General features: G+C 52.1%; 1 protein-coding gene across 1 annotated transcript in view; it reads right to left on the bottom strand.

Annotated features, from left to right (window-relative positions):
• LOC127558274 (transient receptor potential cation channel subfamily V member 3-like) overlaps nt 1–16,044 on the bottom strand; it is a 33,806-nt gene extending 17,762 nt beyond the window's left edge. The window contains exons 1-7 of the mRNA XM_051991529.1: nt 15,815–16,044; nt 14,530–14,652; nt 7,231–7,335; nt 6,864–6,950; nt 5,627–5,781; nt 4,668–4,844; nt 4,177–4,317 (exon numbers count right to left, since the gene is read on the bottom strand). Of these exons, the coding sequence (XP_051847489.1) occupies nt 4,177–4,317; nt 4,668–4,844; nt 5,627–5,781; nt 6,864–6,950; nt 7,231–7,335; nt 14,530–14,648 (784 nt within the window). The 5' untranslated portion in view covers nt 14,649–14,652; nt 15,815–16,044. The remainder of the gene's footprint in view (nt 1–4,176; nt 4,318–4,667; nt 4,845–5,626; nt 5,782–6,863; nt 6,951–7,230; nt 7,336–14,529; nt 14,653–15,814) is intronic.
• Nucleotides 16,045–16,305: the final 261 nt, after the last annotated feature.

Below are 16,305 nucleotides of genomic sequence, written 5' to 3'. Positions count from 1 at the left end.
CAGAAATATGTTTCACTCAGTAGGGAAGCAGGAAAGAATGGGGAGAAGGAGGAATAAGAAAGGGAAGATAAGAATCTGTAATTTGGGCTCTTGGCAAAGCAAACAGAAGAAGGGCCAAGGAACTGATTGCATTTAGGATTAGAGCACATGGCATGATACAGAGAACAGAAAGTATAAAAATAGGATGAAAGGAGATGCACCAATTAAGGATCATAACTGTGAGTGTGAATGGGATGAATACACCCATAAAATGGATGAGGAAAGCAGAATGGACAAGAAAGTAGAATTTAACAGCATGTTATTTATAAGAAACTAATTTGAAACATAAAGATTCACACTGAGTTAAAATGAGGAGCTGGAGCAAAATCATTTTGCTTCAACTGAAGTAAAAAAAAAAAAACTCCAAAAAATAAAAAACAAGGGCAGCAATCATGATCTCTGGTAAAACAAAAATCATTCAAAGCAATAAATAGGGAAACTATATTATATGGATTTAATTAACACAAATGCTTTTGTAACAAATATGTACCAAATGGAATAGTATCTAAATACTTAAAGGAAAATATGAATGAATTGCAAGGGAAAAAATGAACAGTATGTCTACAATTTTTAATTTTAATACTAGCTAGCTAGCAAAGTGGTGCAGTGGATAGAGCTCTGAGTTTGGAAGCAGAAGATTCATCTTCCTGAATTCAAATCTAGCCACAGACACTTAGTTGCTATGTGACTGGACAAATTATTTAATTCTTTAGCTGCAGTTTCCTCATACATAAAATGAGCTGGAAAAGGGAATGGCAAACCGCTCCAGTATATTTGCTAAGAAAACACCAAATGACAAACACAACTGAAATGACCGAAAAGCAACAAAAACTAAAATATTGGAGAAGCACAAGTACCCTTTCAAATCTAGAAAAATTCGACCAAAAAATAAAGCAAGAAAGAAATCAAGAACCTGAAGAGAATCTGGGGACAGTTAGAGCTCAACAAGCTCTAGCAATTATTGACTAATAATAAAAAGAACAACACATAGTTCTCAACTGTACCCATACTATCTATGCAAAAATTGAGGGCATAAAGCCCTCATAAATGGAAAAAAACAACACAAAAGTATTAAACATCTTTTATCGGCCATAATGCAACATAATCACATTCAATAAAATATGGCTGAGGAAATGATTAAGCCATTCAAGACTAAATAGCTTGGGTCTAAGAATTTCTAGGTCAAAGAATAAGTTGTTGAAACAATAGATATTTTCATTAAAGAAAATGGCAACAATGAAAAAACATATCAAAATCTTAGGGATGCATTTAGAGCAATCTTTAGGGGAAAATTTATAACTCAAACCATTTAATCAACAAAAGAAAAAACAAATCAATGAATATAAAACCAGAAAACCCAACAAATTAAAATAATCCAATTAAATGTCAAAACAGAAAATTGGAAAATCAAAGAAGAGATGGACAAAATCAAAAAAGATAACTGATTTTGAAATAGTTTAAAAACCCAATTAAACTGATAAATCATTAGCTAACAGTTAAAAAGGAAAGAAAAAACAGAAAATTCAAATGACCAATATAAAAATGAAAAACTATAATCGAAAACAAATGAAGAAAAATATAAAGGAAATCAATAGAAATCATTTAATTCAATTATATGTAAATAAAATAGACATCCTAAATAAAATGGAGATATATATATTTACCAAAGTGTACAATGCTCAGATAAACATGACAAGAAATTAAATAACCAAATCTCAGAGTTAAAAAAAAATTAAAGAATAACCAAGTTCCCAAATGAGAGGAAAAACTGTGAGCAGATAGATTTGTAAGCAAATTCTATTGAATATTAAAGAACAATTAATTCTAATATTATACAAACTATTTATAAAATTGGAAACAAAACTTGCTAAATTTTCTTCTGTGATAAGAATGAGAAAAATGTGGACCAATATTCCTAAGTAACATTGTTGCAAAATTTTAAACAAAATATCTGCAAGGAAACTATAGCAATATAGCACAAAGATTATATAGACTATTACAAAGTTGGTTTATACCATGAATAGAGAACTAGTTCAATATTAAGAAAACTATCAATATAATATACACATTAATGATAACAAAAAACATATGATTTTTAAATAGAGGTAGAAAAAGCTTTTGACAATATATATAACACCTATTTCTGTTACTAGAAAGCATAGGAATAATTGGATCTTTCTTTAAAATGATAAGTAATATAATAACATATAAAAAGGCTACAATTATAAAACATTTGTTATACAACTACATAGAACCAAATTAGTAGAGAAATATTAACTCCCGAAGTCAATAAAATGATAATTCCTAAATTAATTTACTCATGTGGTTCCATACAAATAAAATAACCAAAGTATTATTTTAAGAGAGCTAGCAAAGTGAGATTTATCTGAAGGAACAAAAGATTAAGAATCCTGAGAAAAATCATGAAAAAAAAAGCCAAGAAGGCAGGGAATCTAGTAGGACCAGAGCACAAAGCAGGACCAATTGGGATGATCTAGTATTGGTTAAATACAATTTGATCTGTGGAACAACACAAAAGCAAATGTGCACAGCAGCCTAGGACTCGACCAACCCAAAGTCTCAGCTCTTACTTGACAAAAATCACTGCATAAACCGGAAAGCAGTATGGCAGAAACAAAGAACAGACCAACATCTTACATCATACAGCAAGATAAAATCCAAATGCACACATGGGTTAAACATAAGGAGTGACATCATCCACAAATTAGAAGAGCAGAGAAGACATTACTTGTCTTATCAACATATGGAGGAAAGTTTAGGGACTTTATAATGAAAGTTTTTTCTAGAGTTTATCACGAAAGATAAAATGGGTAATTTTGATTAGAGAAAATATAAAATGTTTTTACACAATCAAAACCAAAATAGTTAAAATTAGGAGGGGGACATGATTTGAGCATAAAGGACGATACCCTAAACAAATCAGGAGACCAAGAGATGATTTACCTATCAGATCTTTGGAAAAGAAAGGAATTTATGACCAAAGAACTGAGGCTGAGCTAAACAAGCTGAACCAGGAACACATTGTACAGAATAATAGCAAGAATATATGATGATCAGTTATGGAAGACTTGGTTCTTCTCAGCGATTCAGTAAGCCAAAGCAATCCAAAGCAATGGACAGGAAACGTCATCTACATCCAGAACAACTAAGGAGACTGAATGTAAATCAACACGTGCTATGTTCGCTTCTTTTTTCTGTTTTTTTTTTTTTAATCTCTCCCATGATTTTCCCCTTTGCTCTGATTTTTGTCTCCCAACATGATTCATAAAGCAATGTGTATGAAAAATAAAAAAAATTTAAAAAGCAAAAAAAAGAAGGGAGACAGATAATCAGAGCGGGGGAATTGTTTGCAGCAAATTACTCTAATCAGGGTCTCATTTCTAGATATATAAGGAATTCTTTTTAAATAATGCATTTTATTTTTCAAAATCCATGCAAAGATAATTTTCAACATTCACCCTTGCAAAACCTCATATTCCAAATTTTTCTTCCCCTCTCTCTCCCCCAGACAGCAAGTGATCCAAAACAGGCTAAACATGTGGAAACATATTTCCACAATATCATGCTGCACAAGAAAAATCAGCAAAAGGGAAAATGAGAAGGAAAAAATCAAGCAAACAACAACAACTGAAAGCTGAAAATACTATGTTGTGTTCCATATTCCATAAGAAACTGTTTCAAATCCGTAAGAATGAAATCATTCCCCAACTGACAAATTACCAAAGGATATCAACGAGCAGTTTCTAAGGAAGAAATGCAAGCTATCAAAAGCTACATGGCAAAAAAACTACAAATCACTAGTAATTAAAAAGGCAAATTAAAACAATTGCAAGGTTCTATCTCATACTCATCAAATTGGCAGCTGACAAAAAAGAATGGCAAAATGCTGGCAAGCCATGGGGAAACAGGCATACTGATGCATGATTGGTGGAGCTGTAGAGTGGTCTGGTCATTCGGGTACAGTGATCTCAACACTTCTAAACTTTGACCCAATGACTAGTTCTATGTCCCAAAGAGATCAGAAAAAGCTGGAGTACAGGGTAGGGGATGGGTTGGAGAGGAAGGGGTGGGACCCCAGCTCCCCTCAGGACTGGCTGCTGAGAGCCCCCCACCTACCAAAGTAGAAGCCTTCGTGCTTGTGCTTGGGGTTAAAGAATAAACCTTTGGCGTGGGCGTTGACATCAGCCCCCTTATCGATCAGGGTCTTGGTGATGGCCACCTGCCTGCGCTCAATGGCGATGTTCAAGGCCGTCTGTCCTACAACGAACCAAAGCAGACCCGTCAGGGGCTGGGGGCAAGGAGAAGGCAGGCCTGGGAATTCCAGGCTGCTCTCTCTTTTCAGTTTCTGGGGTTGAAGCCCATGGAGATCCATCCCTAGAGGGCATCAGCCCTTGGTTTGCCTAGGAGAGAGGGCAGCCCCAGCTCCTCCTGCCCCACCCAGTCCCCTTTCTGATCACACACCCTAGGGATCTTTGGCTGACCATGTCACTGTATTGAGCCTCAGTTCCCCTATCAATCAGAACTGTTCTGTGGGGGGAGTGATTCCAGGGGCAGCAGAGGGGACATGGTTCTCTCAGGACCCCCCAGGAGGAGCCCCTGCATCCCACCTCTGTAGGCTTCCTCTGTGTACTCCGCATTGATGAACCGCTCCAAAATGCCATTTTCTTCAGCAAAGGCGAGCAGGGTTCTGACGATTTCCTCGGTGTTGGGGTTGATGTTCAGCAAGGCCTTCATGAGACACGTCTTCCCAGTGTCGGAGGCTGTGAGCTTGTGCATCAGGTAGTCTGTGGGCATGAACGAGCCGGGATGGATGCTGGCCACAGCGGGGGTCCAGCCATCCCACCCCATGATGCTCCTGCCGGTGCTGAGATTGTGCCAACCCCGACAGCATCTCCTTCCCGCCAGCCGTGGAAAGTGGGGGCTCCGGGTTCTCTGGGCCTTGGGGATTAGGGAGGCCAGGGATCGTCATCCAGCATGTCCAAAAGACCTGGGTCACACAGGAGGTGCTTAATAATTGTTGAGTGAAGGAATGTCTCCTCCTCCCACTGCCAAAGTATGGAAGCTCTCCAAGTCCTTCCAGTGCCTCGCCGCACAGAAAGTGCCGAATAATGTTTGGGGGACTGAGAAAAATACTCACTTTAGCTCCACCCTCAGTGACCCACAGTAGACCCTGCAGGGTGGAGGGGAAGGAAAGGAGAGAGGCAAGGAGGGAAAGGAGGGAGGCAGGGAGGCAGGGGGAATATAGATGGGGAAGGGGGAGATAATGAATGACAGGGACGAAGGAAAGAAGGGAGGGAGGAAAGAAGGGAGGGAGGGAAGAAGGGAGGGAGGGAAGAAGGGAAGGAGCATCAAAGGAAAAAGGAAAGAAGGGAGGGAGGATGAAAGAAAGGAAGGGAAGAAGGGAGAGAGGATGAAAGGAAGAAGGAAAGAAGGGAAGGAGGATGAAAGGGAGGAGGGAGGAAGGGAGGGAGCACAAACGGGAGGGAGGAAGCACTAACGGGAGGAGGGATAGGGAGCGAGGATGGGAGCAGGGAGGAAGCCAGCGGGCGGGGGAGGCGGCACTGACCCATCGGGTCCATGGTCCTGCGCCTCCTGGCCAGCTCCCAGAGCTCCGCGAGCAGCGTGCTCAGCTCCTCCACGCTGCCCTCCGCCGCCGCCGTGAAGAGGCGCTTCTTCAGCCTCTTTCTGTTCCTCTTCTGCTCCTCCTTGGCCAGACTGACGCTAAGTGCAGGGAGGGAGCAGAGCGACCGGAGTTAGAGCCCCCGCGCCCCGGCCCAGAGCCGGCCCTCCCTCCCCGCGGACGCGCCCCAATCTCATCCCCGCGGACTCGCGTGTCCGGTAAAATCCGCTGCCCCTCCGCTCCTCCCCAAGCGCGGCCCCCAGCCTGGCCAGTTCCCGACCACTTCTTCCTACACTCAGGCCCTTGGAAGGGGTCCCCTCGGCCCCCAAGCTCAGTGACACTTGGGAGGGCTGATGCTTGGTGAGGGCGGCTGCCAGGCTCACCAGTCACCTCAGTTTCCTCATCCATAACATGGGTGAGTGACCTAGAGCTGGATGTGGACAAGGGGGAAACAGCAGAGTCAGCGCCATTGCTGGGCTCCCAACGTCCAGCGCCCGGCTCTCTCCGGGACTCCCCCTGGCTGCTAGTGAGGAGGAGGCTTGATTCCCTGGCCCGGGGGCCGGGTCCTGAGGATGGGAGGAGGGGAGGCAGACACAAGCAGGACCCCCGGCCCTGGGGAGCCACTCCCATGGACAGCTCCAGAGGCTGCTGCTAAGGGATTGTCCCAGCCACCCATTTTACAGCTGAGGAACTGAGGTAAAGAGGCAAAGTCCCTGGCCAGGGGCTTCCTCCGCTGAGGGCTTCCCCACAGGGGTCCACGGTAGATCCTGTTGGGCTCAGAGCTGTCACGGCCCCTGCTTCGGGCAACCTCTATGGCAGCCCCCCCTTTCTGCCCTTGGCTCGGGGCTCCAAGGCCTCTGCCCCCCACAGCCGCTGCCCCATGACCGGGGTCTCATTCTCGCCTCCACGGGCGCTCTTGCTTCAGACATCATCTCCCCAGCCCCTCACCTCAGGGATGAGGAAACAGGCCCAGGAAGGCTGGGCCCTGCTCAGAGTCACAGAGCCTGCTCACGGCCTCCAGGCCCTCCATCCCTGCTCCTCCTCGGATCCCAAGGGCTGCTGGGACAATGGTCCGGAGGCTTCCTTTGGGAAGTCCTTCCAGGGGCTGGATCGGCTCTCTGGGTCTGTCCCAGACCCCAGCCGGCCGCACCCCCAAAGATCCAGGGGGGCTGACCTCACTTACCATGGACTGTTGGGATTTGAGGGTGTCTCGGTGATGTCGTCCTGAGGAGACTGGGGAGAATCCATGTCGTCGCAGTGCCCGGGATTGCTGCCAGGGAGGAGAAGGGGTTGAGAGGAAGCCACGGGGCAGTAGCACAAGGGGCGCAGCTGGTCATGGGGGGGCAGGGAAAGCTTGGTGCCCAGGAGGAGCTGGGGATGGGGAGGGGCAGGAACACTGCAGCTGCCCCAGCTTCTGGGGTGAAGGCTGCCCCCGCCGACTTCCCTGCCGGGCCCTGCTTGTCCCCCCCAAGTCAGGGGCCTCCAGGCAGCCTCTGGCCGCGAGTGGCCCCAGGCACCCGCATGTGAGCACCTTCTGTGGACTCACTCACCATTGGCGGATGTTGGAGTCCATGGGCTTGGGGAAGATGGGAGGAGAAGGTTTGTTGGCGGCCGGGTTGGGTTCGAAGCCTTCAATTTCAAGAAAGAAGTGGGCACTGTGGGGACACGGATGAGAAGGGCTCATTGGGCGCCCAGAGCCAGCCTCCCCACTGGCCTCCCCCCCGTTGAGGCTGCCGTGCCCGCCTCCAACCCTGAGCCGTCTGGGTCAGCCGACAAGTGGAGCCACGCCCGAGCCCCCGGACTTCCTCCCAATCCGGTTGGTGGGCCGAGTCCAGCACCCCTACGGTCAGACCCACTGTGGGCAGCCCAGCCCTTCCCTTCCCCCCCAGTCTCCCAGGATCTGCCCGGGGCCCCCTCCTCTTTTCCTTCTCTCCTGATCTCATCTCCTCCCATGGGTTTAGTGACTGCTCCCAGTGCTCCCTGAGATTCTCCACTGTCCCAAAGCCTCCCCTCTCCTCTGGCTCTCCCCTACCTCCAATGGGGTCCAGTAGATGCTGAAGTTCCAAGACCCCTTGTCTTTCCCTCTGAATCCCCTCCCCTCCCTGTCTCTGTAGAGGACATCCCCTCATCCCACCCTGAGGCTCCCCACCTAGGAGCCCTCTCACCCCGCACTGTCTCCCCCCAGATCCAATATGATGCCGCGGTCTGGCCACGTCACCCCCCTCCGGAGGCTGGCCCCGATTATTGTAGGAGCCGCTGGGTGGGCAAGCCCTACTGACCCCATGTGCCTCCCAGTCCCTCCCTGACTCCACCCCCAAGAGCCTTCCCTAATCTGTTGGTTCCTAGTCAGAGGGTCTGTCACGGCTAAGAACACAGGGTGAGCGGGAGTACAGGTCCAAGGCAGAAAGGGGCCGGGCATGGTCGGGGACGGAGAGCTGGCCGAGCTCACCCAGAAGCTCTGGGGTCAAGGATGAGGTGTCTGGCTTGACTCAACAGCTGGAAAGCCCCGGCCAGGCCAGTCCCCCACCCAGGACAGTTTCCTGCCCCCCTGCCTACCAGGCCAGTTCCCCGCCCCCCTGTCCACCAGGCCAGTTCCCTGCCCCCCTGTCCACCAGGACAGTTCCCTGTCCCCCTGCCCACTAGGCCAGTTCCCTTCCCCCCTGTCCACCAGGCCAGTTCCCTGCCCCCCCCCTGCCCACCAGGCCAGTTCCCCAACCTGCCAGTCTGGCCTGTGGACCAGTGACTCATGGTGTCTCCTTCTGTGGGGGGAGGAGCCCAGCTGTCCTCATGGGCCTGGCCCTGTGCCTTCAGGAAAGCCAGCCTGACACGGGCAGAGGCAGAACCTGGCACGTGGGCATGGGAGCCCTGCCCTGGTAGCCTGGCATCCCGCCACCCCCTTCCGGGAACCCGCCTACCCCACCCACAGCAGTGGAGACACACGTGCACAAAGGCACACACGTGTGCACCCGCCCCAGAAGGGCCCTTGCTGCCACTGGCTCCCCTCGCCCAACTCCCGTCTCTGTTGGGATGCTAAAGGAAGCCCAGTCCCAGAGGCAGGCCCGGCAGGGGAGGGGGCCGTGGGGCCTTCTTGGGTCTTGTCTTCACAGCTCATGGGCAGGAGGCAAGAAGGGCCCCTGGGGTCAGGGGGCAGAGCAGCAATAAGCAGGGCCCCCCAAGCCAGAGGCAGGGCCCTCTTTCTCAGGTTCTGCCCCTTGCAGAGTTCGCGTAGAGGAAGGGACTTACCCCCACGAGGAGCAAGGAGTCCCCACAGTCCCATCACATGGCACTGGCAGAAGGGAGCTAGCCTTGGGGCTACTCTGAATCCCACACCATTCCTGGCATCACAGCTGACTTTTCAGGTCTCCATTTTATCCTTGAACCCTCGCCCACCCTTCCTCCTCAGCAGGGCCGCTGCAGTGAGCCCAGAAGCCCCGCAGGCAGCCGAGTCCTGAGCAGAGAGAGGGAACATCCTGGCCCCGGGCCCCTGGAGCTGCTCTGGGGCACGTGCAGGAACGCTGGGCAATGACTAAGTCAGGGTCTCTGAAGGTAATGGAATATTACATTCTGTCAGAATCAATGAGCCGGCTGGTTTCAGAAAAGCCTGAAAGACTCACATGAACTGATATTGAATGAAGGGAGTGGAAATGGGAAAACACCGTATACAAGATTACGTGGTGATCAACTGGGATCGACTCGGCTCTTTTCAACAACCAGGGGATCCGAGGCAATTCCAATAGACAGGATGGAAAGGGCATCTGCACCCGGAGGGAGAACCCCAGAAACTAAGCGTGCAGTGTTCTGTCCCCTTTTTTGCTGCCGCTGTTTGTGTTTCTTTCTCTCGTGTTCTTTTCTCTTTCGATCTGATTTTTCTCGCACAGCAAGGTGTAGAATCGCACGTGTTTAACCCATATTGGATTGCTTGCTGTCTTGGGAAGGGGACAGAGGGGGAGGGAGGGGAAAGATTGGAACACAAGATTTTGCAAAGGTGAATGTGGAAAACAACTTTGCGTGTGTTTGGAAAGCAAAACACTTTAAAAATGCAGCGTGGCCTTCCCCGTTGGAATCTAAGCTCCTGGGGATTCATTGATTTCGCATCTCCAAGATCTGCCACATAGTAGGTGCTTAATAGATGCCTTCTAGCCAACAAATGACTATTTCTCAAGGCTGGCTGCTCAGGCAAGGATGGCGGTCTTTGACGTGGTTATCCCCGGAGAATGAAGGAGGCTGGGAGAGGAAGGGTGAGGATTATTCAGGCAAGGCCCCCCTGAGCCATGGAGAGCCACCTAAATGTGCTGTGAGGATGTAGCTCTACCCAAATAGGAGTCCCCCCCACCTCCCACAGGACTGGAAATTCACCCTCGCTCGGGAGCGTTCCTCTGGCCGACAAACGGACCTATCGGGAATAGAGCTGCGGGCCTCCAACTCCTCCAGAGCAGAGTCTTCCTCAAAGGTATTAGGAGACTAGTTGGTGTTTGGAGAAAGGGGAGAATGTGAAGCCATGAAACTCAATAAACCAGTGCTTGATAAACTCAAGAACATCAGTTACATGGGAAAGAACCACTCATTTGGCAAAAGCTTCTGGGAAAACTGGAAAGCAGAAATTAGCCAACACCTTAAAGTATCTCATTCAAAGAGAAGCTGCAAATGATCCTGAGCCCTGGATAGAAATGATTATATCGGAAAGAGGATTGAAGATAACGAGATCAGGTACCTTTTACAGCCACATCGAGAGGAGAAGTCTTCAGCAAAATGGAACAAGTCAACCAACAGCAATTATTAAATACCTACTATGTGCTGTCACTGAGCATACAAAGGAAGGCAAAAGACAGCTTCTCCTTCCGAAGAGCTCACCATCTAATGGCGAAGATAATATGGGAACAATTATAGACAGAAAAAATGAGGACCAACCTCAGAGGGAACACACTGGAATGAAGGGAGCTGGAGAAAAGGTGAGATTTTTAGCTAAAACTTGAAAGAAACCTGGGAAGCCAGGAGGCGGAGATGAGATGAGAGAGAATACGAGAGAGAACATTTGAGGGGAGATAGCGGGGAGAGGAGGCCTCTGATGACATGAAACGGAAAAGCATTTATACAAACAAAATCAATGCAGCTTGGCGAAGAAAGGAAAATATCTCCAATCAAAGCTGATATGCAAGACTATGAGGGAATTAGCATAAAACTGGGGAAATGTCTCTAATAAATGTCTGATATTCAAGACTTATCAGGGAATTAGCATAATAAAATCTATCAGATTTTGTTTGATAGATAAACCATCAAAAGACAGATATTGAACAGATATTGGGGAGGAAAATGGTAAATGAGTAACAAGCCCAGAAGATTGCTCCAAGACAGTAATTAACAAAAAGATAAAATAATAAAAATCCAAACAACTTGTGTTTTCACCTCACATGCAGCCAATTGGAAGATGGAAATAGGAGATGCTGGGGGAACTGAGAAAGAGCTGAATCTTACTGTTGGACCAATTATTCAGGAAAGCAACCGGAATTGTGCTTGTAAAAAGTGACTCCCGTGTCCCCACGCTTGGGTTCAGAGAGCTCTTCACTAGAATTAGACCCAAATTAGATCCAGAGCATTAGAAGGAAGGATCCCCTGCACAACAAACTATTCCTAGTGGCACTTTTTGTGCTGGTGAAGAACTGGGCACAAAACAGTTCTCCAGCAGGCAGGGAATCTTCACACAAACTGCAGCAGGCGAGTATAAAGGCACATTAATTATCTGCCACAGAAAACAACAGCCAGGAGGGAAGCAGAGAAATACAGGATGACCTCGTTGCACTGGACATGGAGAAGTGAAGAAAAGTGTAACTAGGGTGTGCACACCCAGTGACTGCTCAATAGCAAAGAGAAGACCCCCAACCCCAACTAAACACCAAGTCTTTGGAACGGCCGAGCTTGGCCACGTCCCTCCTTCTTGGCATGGGCCAGGAGGGGCTGGGACAACTCTCCGGGAAGGGAAGCGGGGAGGCGGCAGTCAGACAAGCAGGCGACAGAAGAACAAAAGTTAGCGGTAAAGGCGGACGTCCGGCTCCCTTGAACATTCTGACTCCCCTCGGTAACAGAGCGAACAGAGGATGGAGAAGATCTGGGGAGATTTCTGCAACAAATCATCCTGCCCGTCCAGACGGCCGAGCCACCACAGTCGGCTTCTAAGGTCACAGTCCCCATGGACCTGTACCCCATGGGAGGGTCAAAGTGATACTGAGGAAACCAGAGACAGCAAATCACGTGGGCCATCCACCCATAATGGAGGGGACGTGACCGTGAGAACCCCGGGAGCTGCCCCAAGACGTCTAAAGGAAGAGAGGAGACCAAAGGCTGGTGGTAAACTCCAGACTCGTTGTTACCCCCAGAAGGGTGACAGAGAAGCCCAGGGATGCTCGGTCCCGACCCCTGCTTTCCCATCACTCCCAAATGTTGAGAAGCTGATCGTCACACACATCAAGGGCACCCTCACTGAAGAGCCAGGAGCCTTTAGCAAACTGTGCAGAAGACCACCATCTTCAGCCAAGTCCTACCTTGGCTACTAGGGGGGAGGACGCAAGATGTGGCCTCCTCATTGGTTCACTACAAACACGCATTTGATCCACTTGAGCAAAATGCTCCTGAATGGGCTCTCCAAAAGCAAGGTGATCTCTGTGTATGTCAGAAGCACTCAAGGCTTTTTTTCCCCCTGAGGCAATTGGGGTTAAGTGACTTGCCCAGGGTCACACAGCTGGGAAGTGTTAAGTGTCTGAGGCCAGATTTGAACTCAGGTCCTCCATCCATGGCGCCACCTTGCTGCCTCTAAGATTTTTTTTATTAAGATACAATGAGAGAAATAACCTGATTCCACAACTTACCCACTCATACAGTATCAAGTGAGGTCCGAGAAGGGAGATTAAAGAGACTTTCAGAATCATGTCTCTCCACCCGTGCATGAACAGGAAACGCGCAATAGCTGTCCTCTGCCCGATTCACATCGCACACTCTCCTGCTCTTTCGGAGATCGAGAAGCTAGCCAAACCTAAGTTTTAAGGATCCCGGCCAGTGCACCAAGGGGAGGGCAGTGTGAGGTCGCCCAAAGAGCCGGAGAAAGCCGGCCTTAATTCCGGACCCCTCAGGTCGTGGGTCCAGAGCTGGGCTTTCCCTTTCTACAGGGGCAGCTGGGTGCTCTCCTGGGATGTCCGCCATTGTGGTGGAGTCCCAAAGGAGGAGGGACCTCCAAGAGGTGCCGAGGCCCTTGTTTGTGGGGGATAACGGAAGGAGGCAGGGGAGGGGATGTGAGGCTGGGATCAGCTGAGAATGAAAAGCCCTCTGCAAACCTGCCAGTGCCAAAGAAACGCCGTTATTATTATTTCAGCCTCCGGTCGCCCGGTTTCCGTTCTGATAACGTCATGCCGCGAGCCTGCTGAGCTCCCCTAATGTTTAGGTAGCAATAACGCGGGTATGCTGTTAAACATTTAACTACCACGCTCTGGGGTGGGGGGCTCACGCTTTACAGCTCCCTCTGCACTGTTTCCCTTTTCTGCAGGCTAGATGGACAAAACCCGACTGCGGTGACTGATAACTCCCAAGGGATACACGCTCACACTGAACGATTTCATCATCGGCTCTCCCAAGTAGGGACAGGCCCGGCTGCTGACATCAAGCCCCAGAGCATCCTGAGCTGCCTCCACGGGCTCCCCGGTCGGCCGGACTGATGATCCGCACAGGCAAGTTAAGCGGATGAAGGCTGCCCATTGCCCGGAGGAGCCCAGCTGCTGGTCCTCCGGCCTCCAGATCTTGGCCGGGTCCTGCCCATGGATGACGAACAGGGCTGAGGCCCTGGAGAGCAGACGGAGTTGCCTTTGGGAAACCTCCTCTCTTTGGGGGGCTTCTCTGTGAGACAGAGGCCCGTGAATATTGTGCCAGTGGTTCTGGAAAGAGTCCGTCATGTCCCCTAAGTCTTCCCTTCAAGGCTAACCATCCGTGTCCCTTCCACAAGTCCTCGGGGCACAGGGTTTGTGTGGGAAGAGCCCCCGGGCCTGGCTCTGAAGGGCTTGGTGCCCTGGGACTATCCAACACATCCCGGGGTTCCCCCTTTCTGCTCGGGACTACTCGGGGGCAGCGTACATGGAAGCCATGTGGGAGCATCAGCGAAGCGGACGGAGCTGTCCAATCGGGAGATTGGTGAAAGGTGAAAGGATCCCCTGGCCCTCCATGCTTTGTCTGCATGTGGGTACCACAGAGCCCTCGCTCCCCGGACCTCCCTGCACACATGCCGGCCCCGCTGGCCCGAGACCCCAAGCCAGCCCGGGCTGCCCCTTCTGCTCTGTCTCTTTCCTGAGCATGAGGGCCTGGCTGGTGATCCTGAGGGGGGCATTTCTAGGTCTGGAGGCACCTTCCTACGCCCAGTGGCCGGGAGTGCCCGGGCTCCTCAGCTGGTGCCCCCCCTCAGGGAGGCTCCCAGAAGTCCTTGGAGGAAAGCGCCCAGTGAGAGCCACGAGAGGCAAGTGTGGGCTTTGAACCTTCTGGGCCAGCCTGCCAGTGGTTTCCCATTAGCTCGGTTAAGTCCCTCGGCCCAAGTGTCACCACGCTATTGGACGCTGTCCCGTGCCCACTTTGGGGCAGCTGGGTGGTGCAGTGGGCAGGGTGCTAGCCAGGAGTCAGGAAGACCTGAATTCAAACTAGAGACGTGACCCTGGGCGAGTCACTTATTCTGTGTGCCTCAGTTTCCTCATCCATCAATGAACTACAGAAGGGAACGAACCATTCCAGTCTCTGCTGAGAAAAGCCCACAAGGGGGCCCGGAGCCGGCTTCTGCTCCGGCCTGGCCTCCAAGGGAGCCGAGAGGGCCGAGCCAGTCCTACCTTTTCTTGGTGGGGGTGACCTCGGCGGGTCTCCTCTCCAGCGGGCACACGGGGGCTGCACCGGGGGCGCTGGTCTTCTTGCCCATCAACGGGACCATTTCCTTGGGATTCTTGCTCATGTTTCTGAAAGACCACAGCAGGCCCTGTCAGAGCAGACAGACTCCCAGCCCCCAACTGGTCTCAGAGGGAGATGCCCCAGCCTGGCCGAGCCCAGGGGAGAGCGGATGCCCATCCCAATGCCAGCCTCTCCCACTGGCACCTGGGCCACACGGCTCAAATAATCTTGGAATCAGAGCCGGGCGCAAGGTCGGAGCTGGGAGGGAGGGAGTTCAGAGGAAACGGATGGGAAGCCAGTCTGCAGCAGCAGGGCAGGGACGGCAACGGCCCAGCCCTCTCTTTTCCAGTCTGGTACACGAGGGGCAGGGCCAGGCAGGCTCCCCCTGCCCTCCCCTGAAAGCCCTGCTCCCACATCCCAGTCAGGAAAGGATCTGGAACCCCCTATCGGTGGGCGTTCCGCAGCAGGGCACCCCTCTGGACCAACCCCTGGAGGTCTTTGGAACTTGGGGCTCCATTTCCCAAATAGAAATGTCTCCATCACCAGAGACAGCCCCAGAGATTGCGCCTTCCTCCCCAGGCTGCCGAGACCCCTGCTGGGGCAGGAGGCAGGGGCTTGGGCTCTGGGGATGTCTCGGGCAGCCAAACTGGCCAGAGGTGCTCCGGAAGCTCCCCTCCCCCACGGAAGGCCGGTCCCCAAGGCCGGCAGGCAGGCGGGTGTTCTGGGGAGGCGGCTTCAGCCCGATACCCATTAGCCTGCTGAGTCACCCCGGCCAGTCCGGAGCCGCCGGCCTCGGCCTGACTCAGTGGCCGGGAAGTGCCAGGCAGCCCTCGCTGTTGCCACAGGAAAGTCCCCTGCTCCTCTGCTTCCTTCCCCTGCCCCATCAGCCCCGCGGGCTAGCTGGGACCGCCCAGAGGCCCTGCTCAGGGAGCCCCGCACCCCCATCCCCTCTCCGGACCCTCCCGGCTTGGCCTGCTAACAAGGCCTGGAATCCTTCGGGCCCCTCCTCCTCAGCCCCCAGTCCCAGACGGAAGCCCGGAGTCAGATTTCCAGCAGGCCTGCCGGGACCTGCTCCCCTGGCTCCCCTCCCAGCAGGTGCGGCCAGCCAACCGGGGAAAACCCGGCCTTTCCAGGCCCCCGACCCCCTCTGGGACTTAGCAGCCTTAGCAGATGGGTCCGGGCCGGAGAGCCCGCCCGGGGACCCACCCCCGGGACCGAGCCCAGCCTTACCGTGGGCCTGAGACGGCTGGGATGGGACGGGCCCCCTCCCCGGAGGCGGCGGCAGGGCTGAGGCCCGGGGCCCTGGGGCCGGCCCCCCCGGCTGGAGCTGAGCGGAGGAAGGCCGAGGTTGGGAGGCCCACATCCCGCCGGGCCCTGGCCTCCCGGAGGCAGGCGGGGAGGAGCACAGCCGTCAGGTGCGGGGTCACGCCTGGAATGCGGCGGCAGCAGAACTGGCTGGGTCACAGGGGCCGGCAGGAGTGACACCGCGGCTGGGGGCCCGCCACTTCAGAGGCCGGCCCGGCGGGTGAGGCCGTGAGTCACGTCGGCGCCCGCCGCCCACACGGGCAGGCCAGAGGAGGCCCTGCCCGTCCCCACGGCGGCCTCGCCCACCGGCCTCCGGCAGCCAGCTGCGCCCCTCTCCCGTAGCAGGGACCGCGGGGGCTCCTCCGAGGGCCAGGCTGGCTGGCAGCACCCCCCAGTCGGCCCCAGGAGGGGAAGGT

The sequence above is a fragment of the Antechinus flavipes genome, chromosome 3 (assembly GCF_016432865.1).
Source record: "Antechinus flavipes isolate AdamAnt ecotype Samford, QLD, Australia chromosome 3, AdamAnt_v2, whole genome shotgun sequence".
Taxonomy (NCBI): domain Eukaryota; kingdom Metazoa; phylum Chordata; class Mammalia; order Dasyuromorphia; family Dasyuridae; genus Antechinus; species Antechinus flavipes.
Note: the sequence above shows the minus strand (reverse complement) of the source record. Positions and strands in the feature narration are given on the sequence as shown.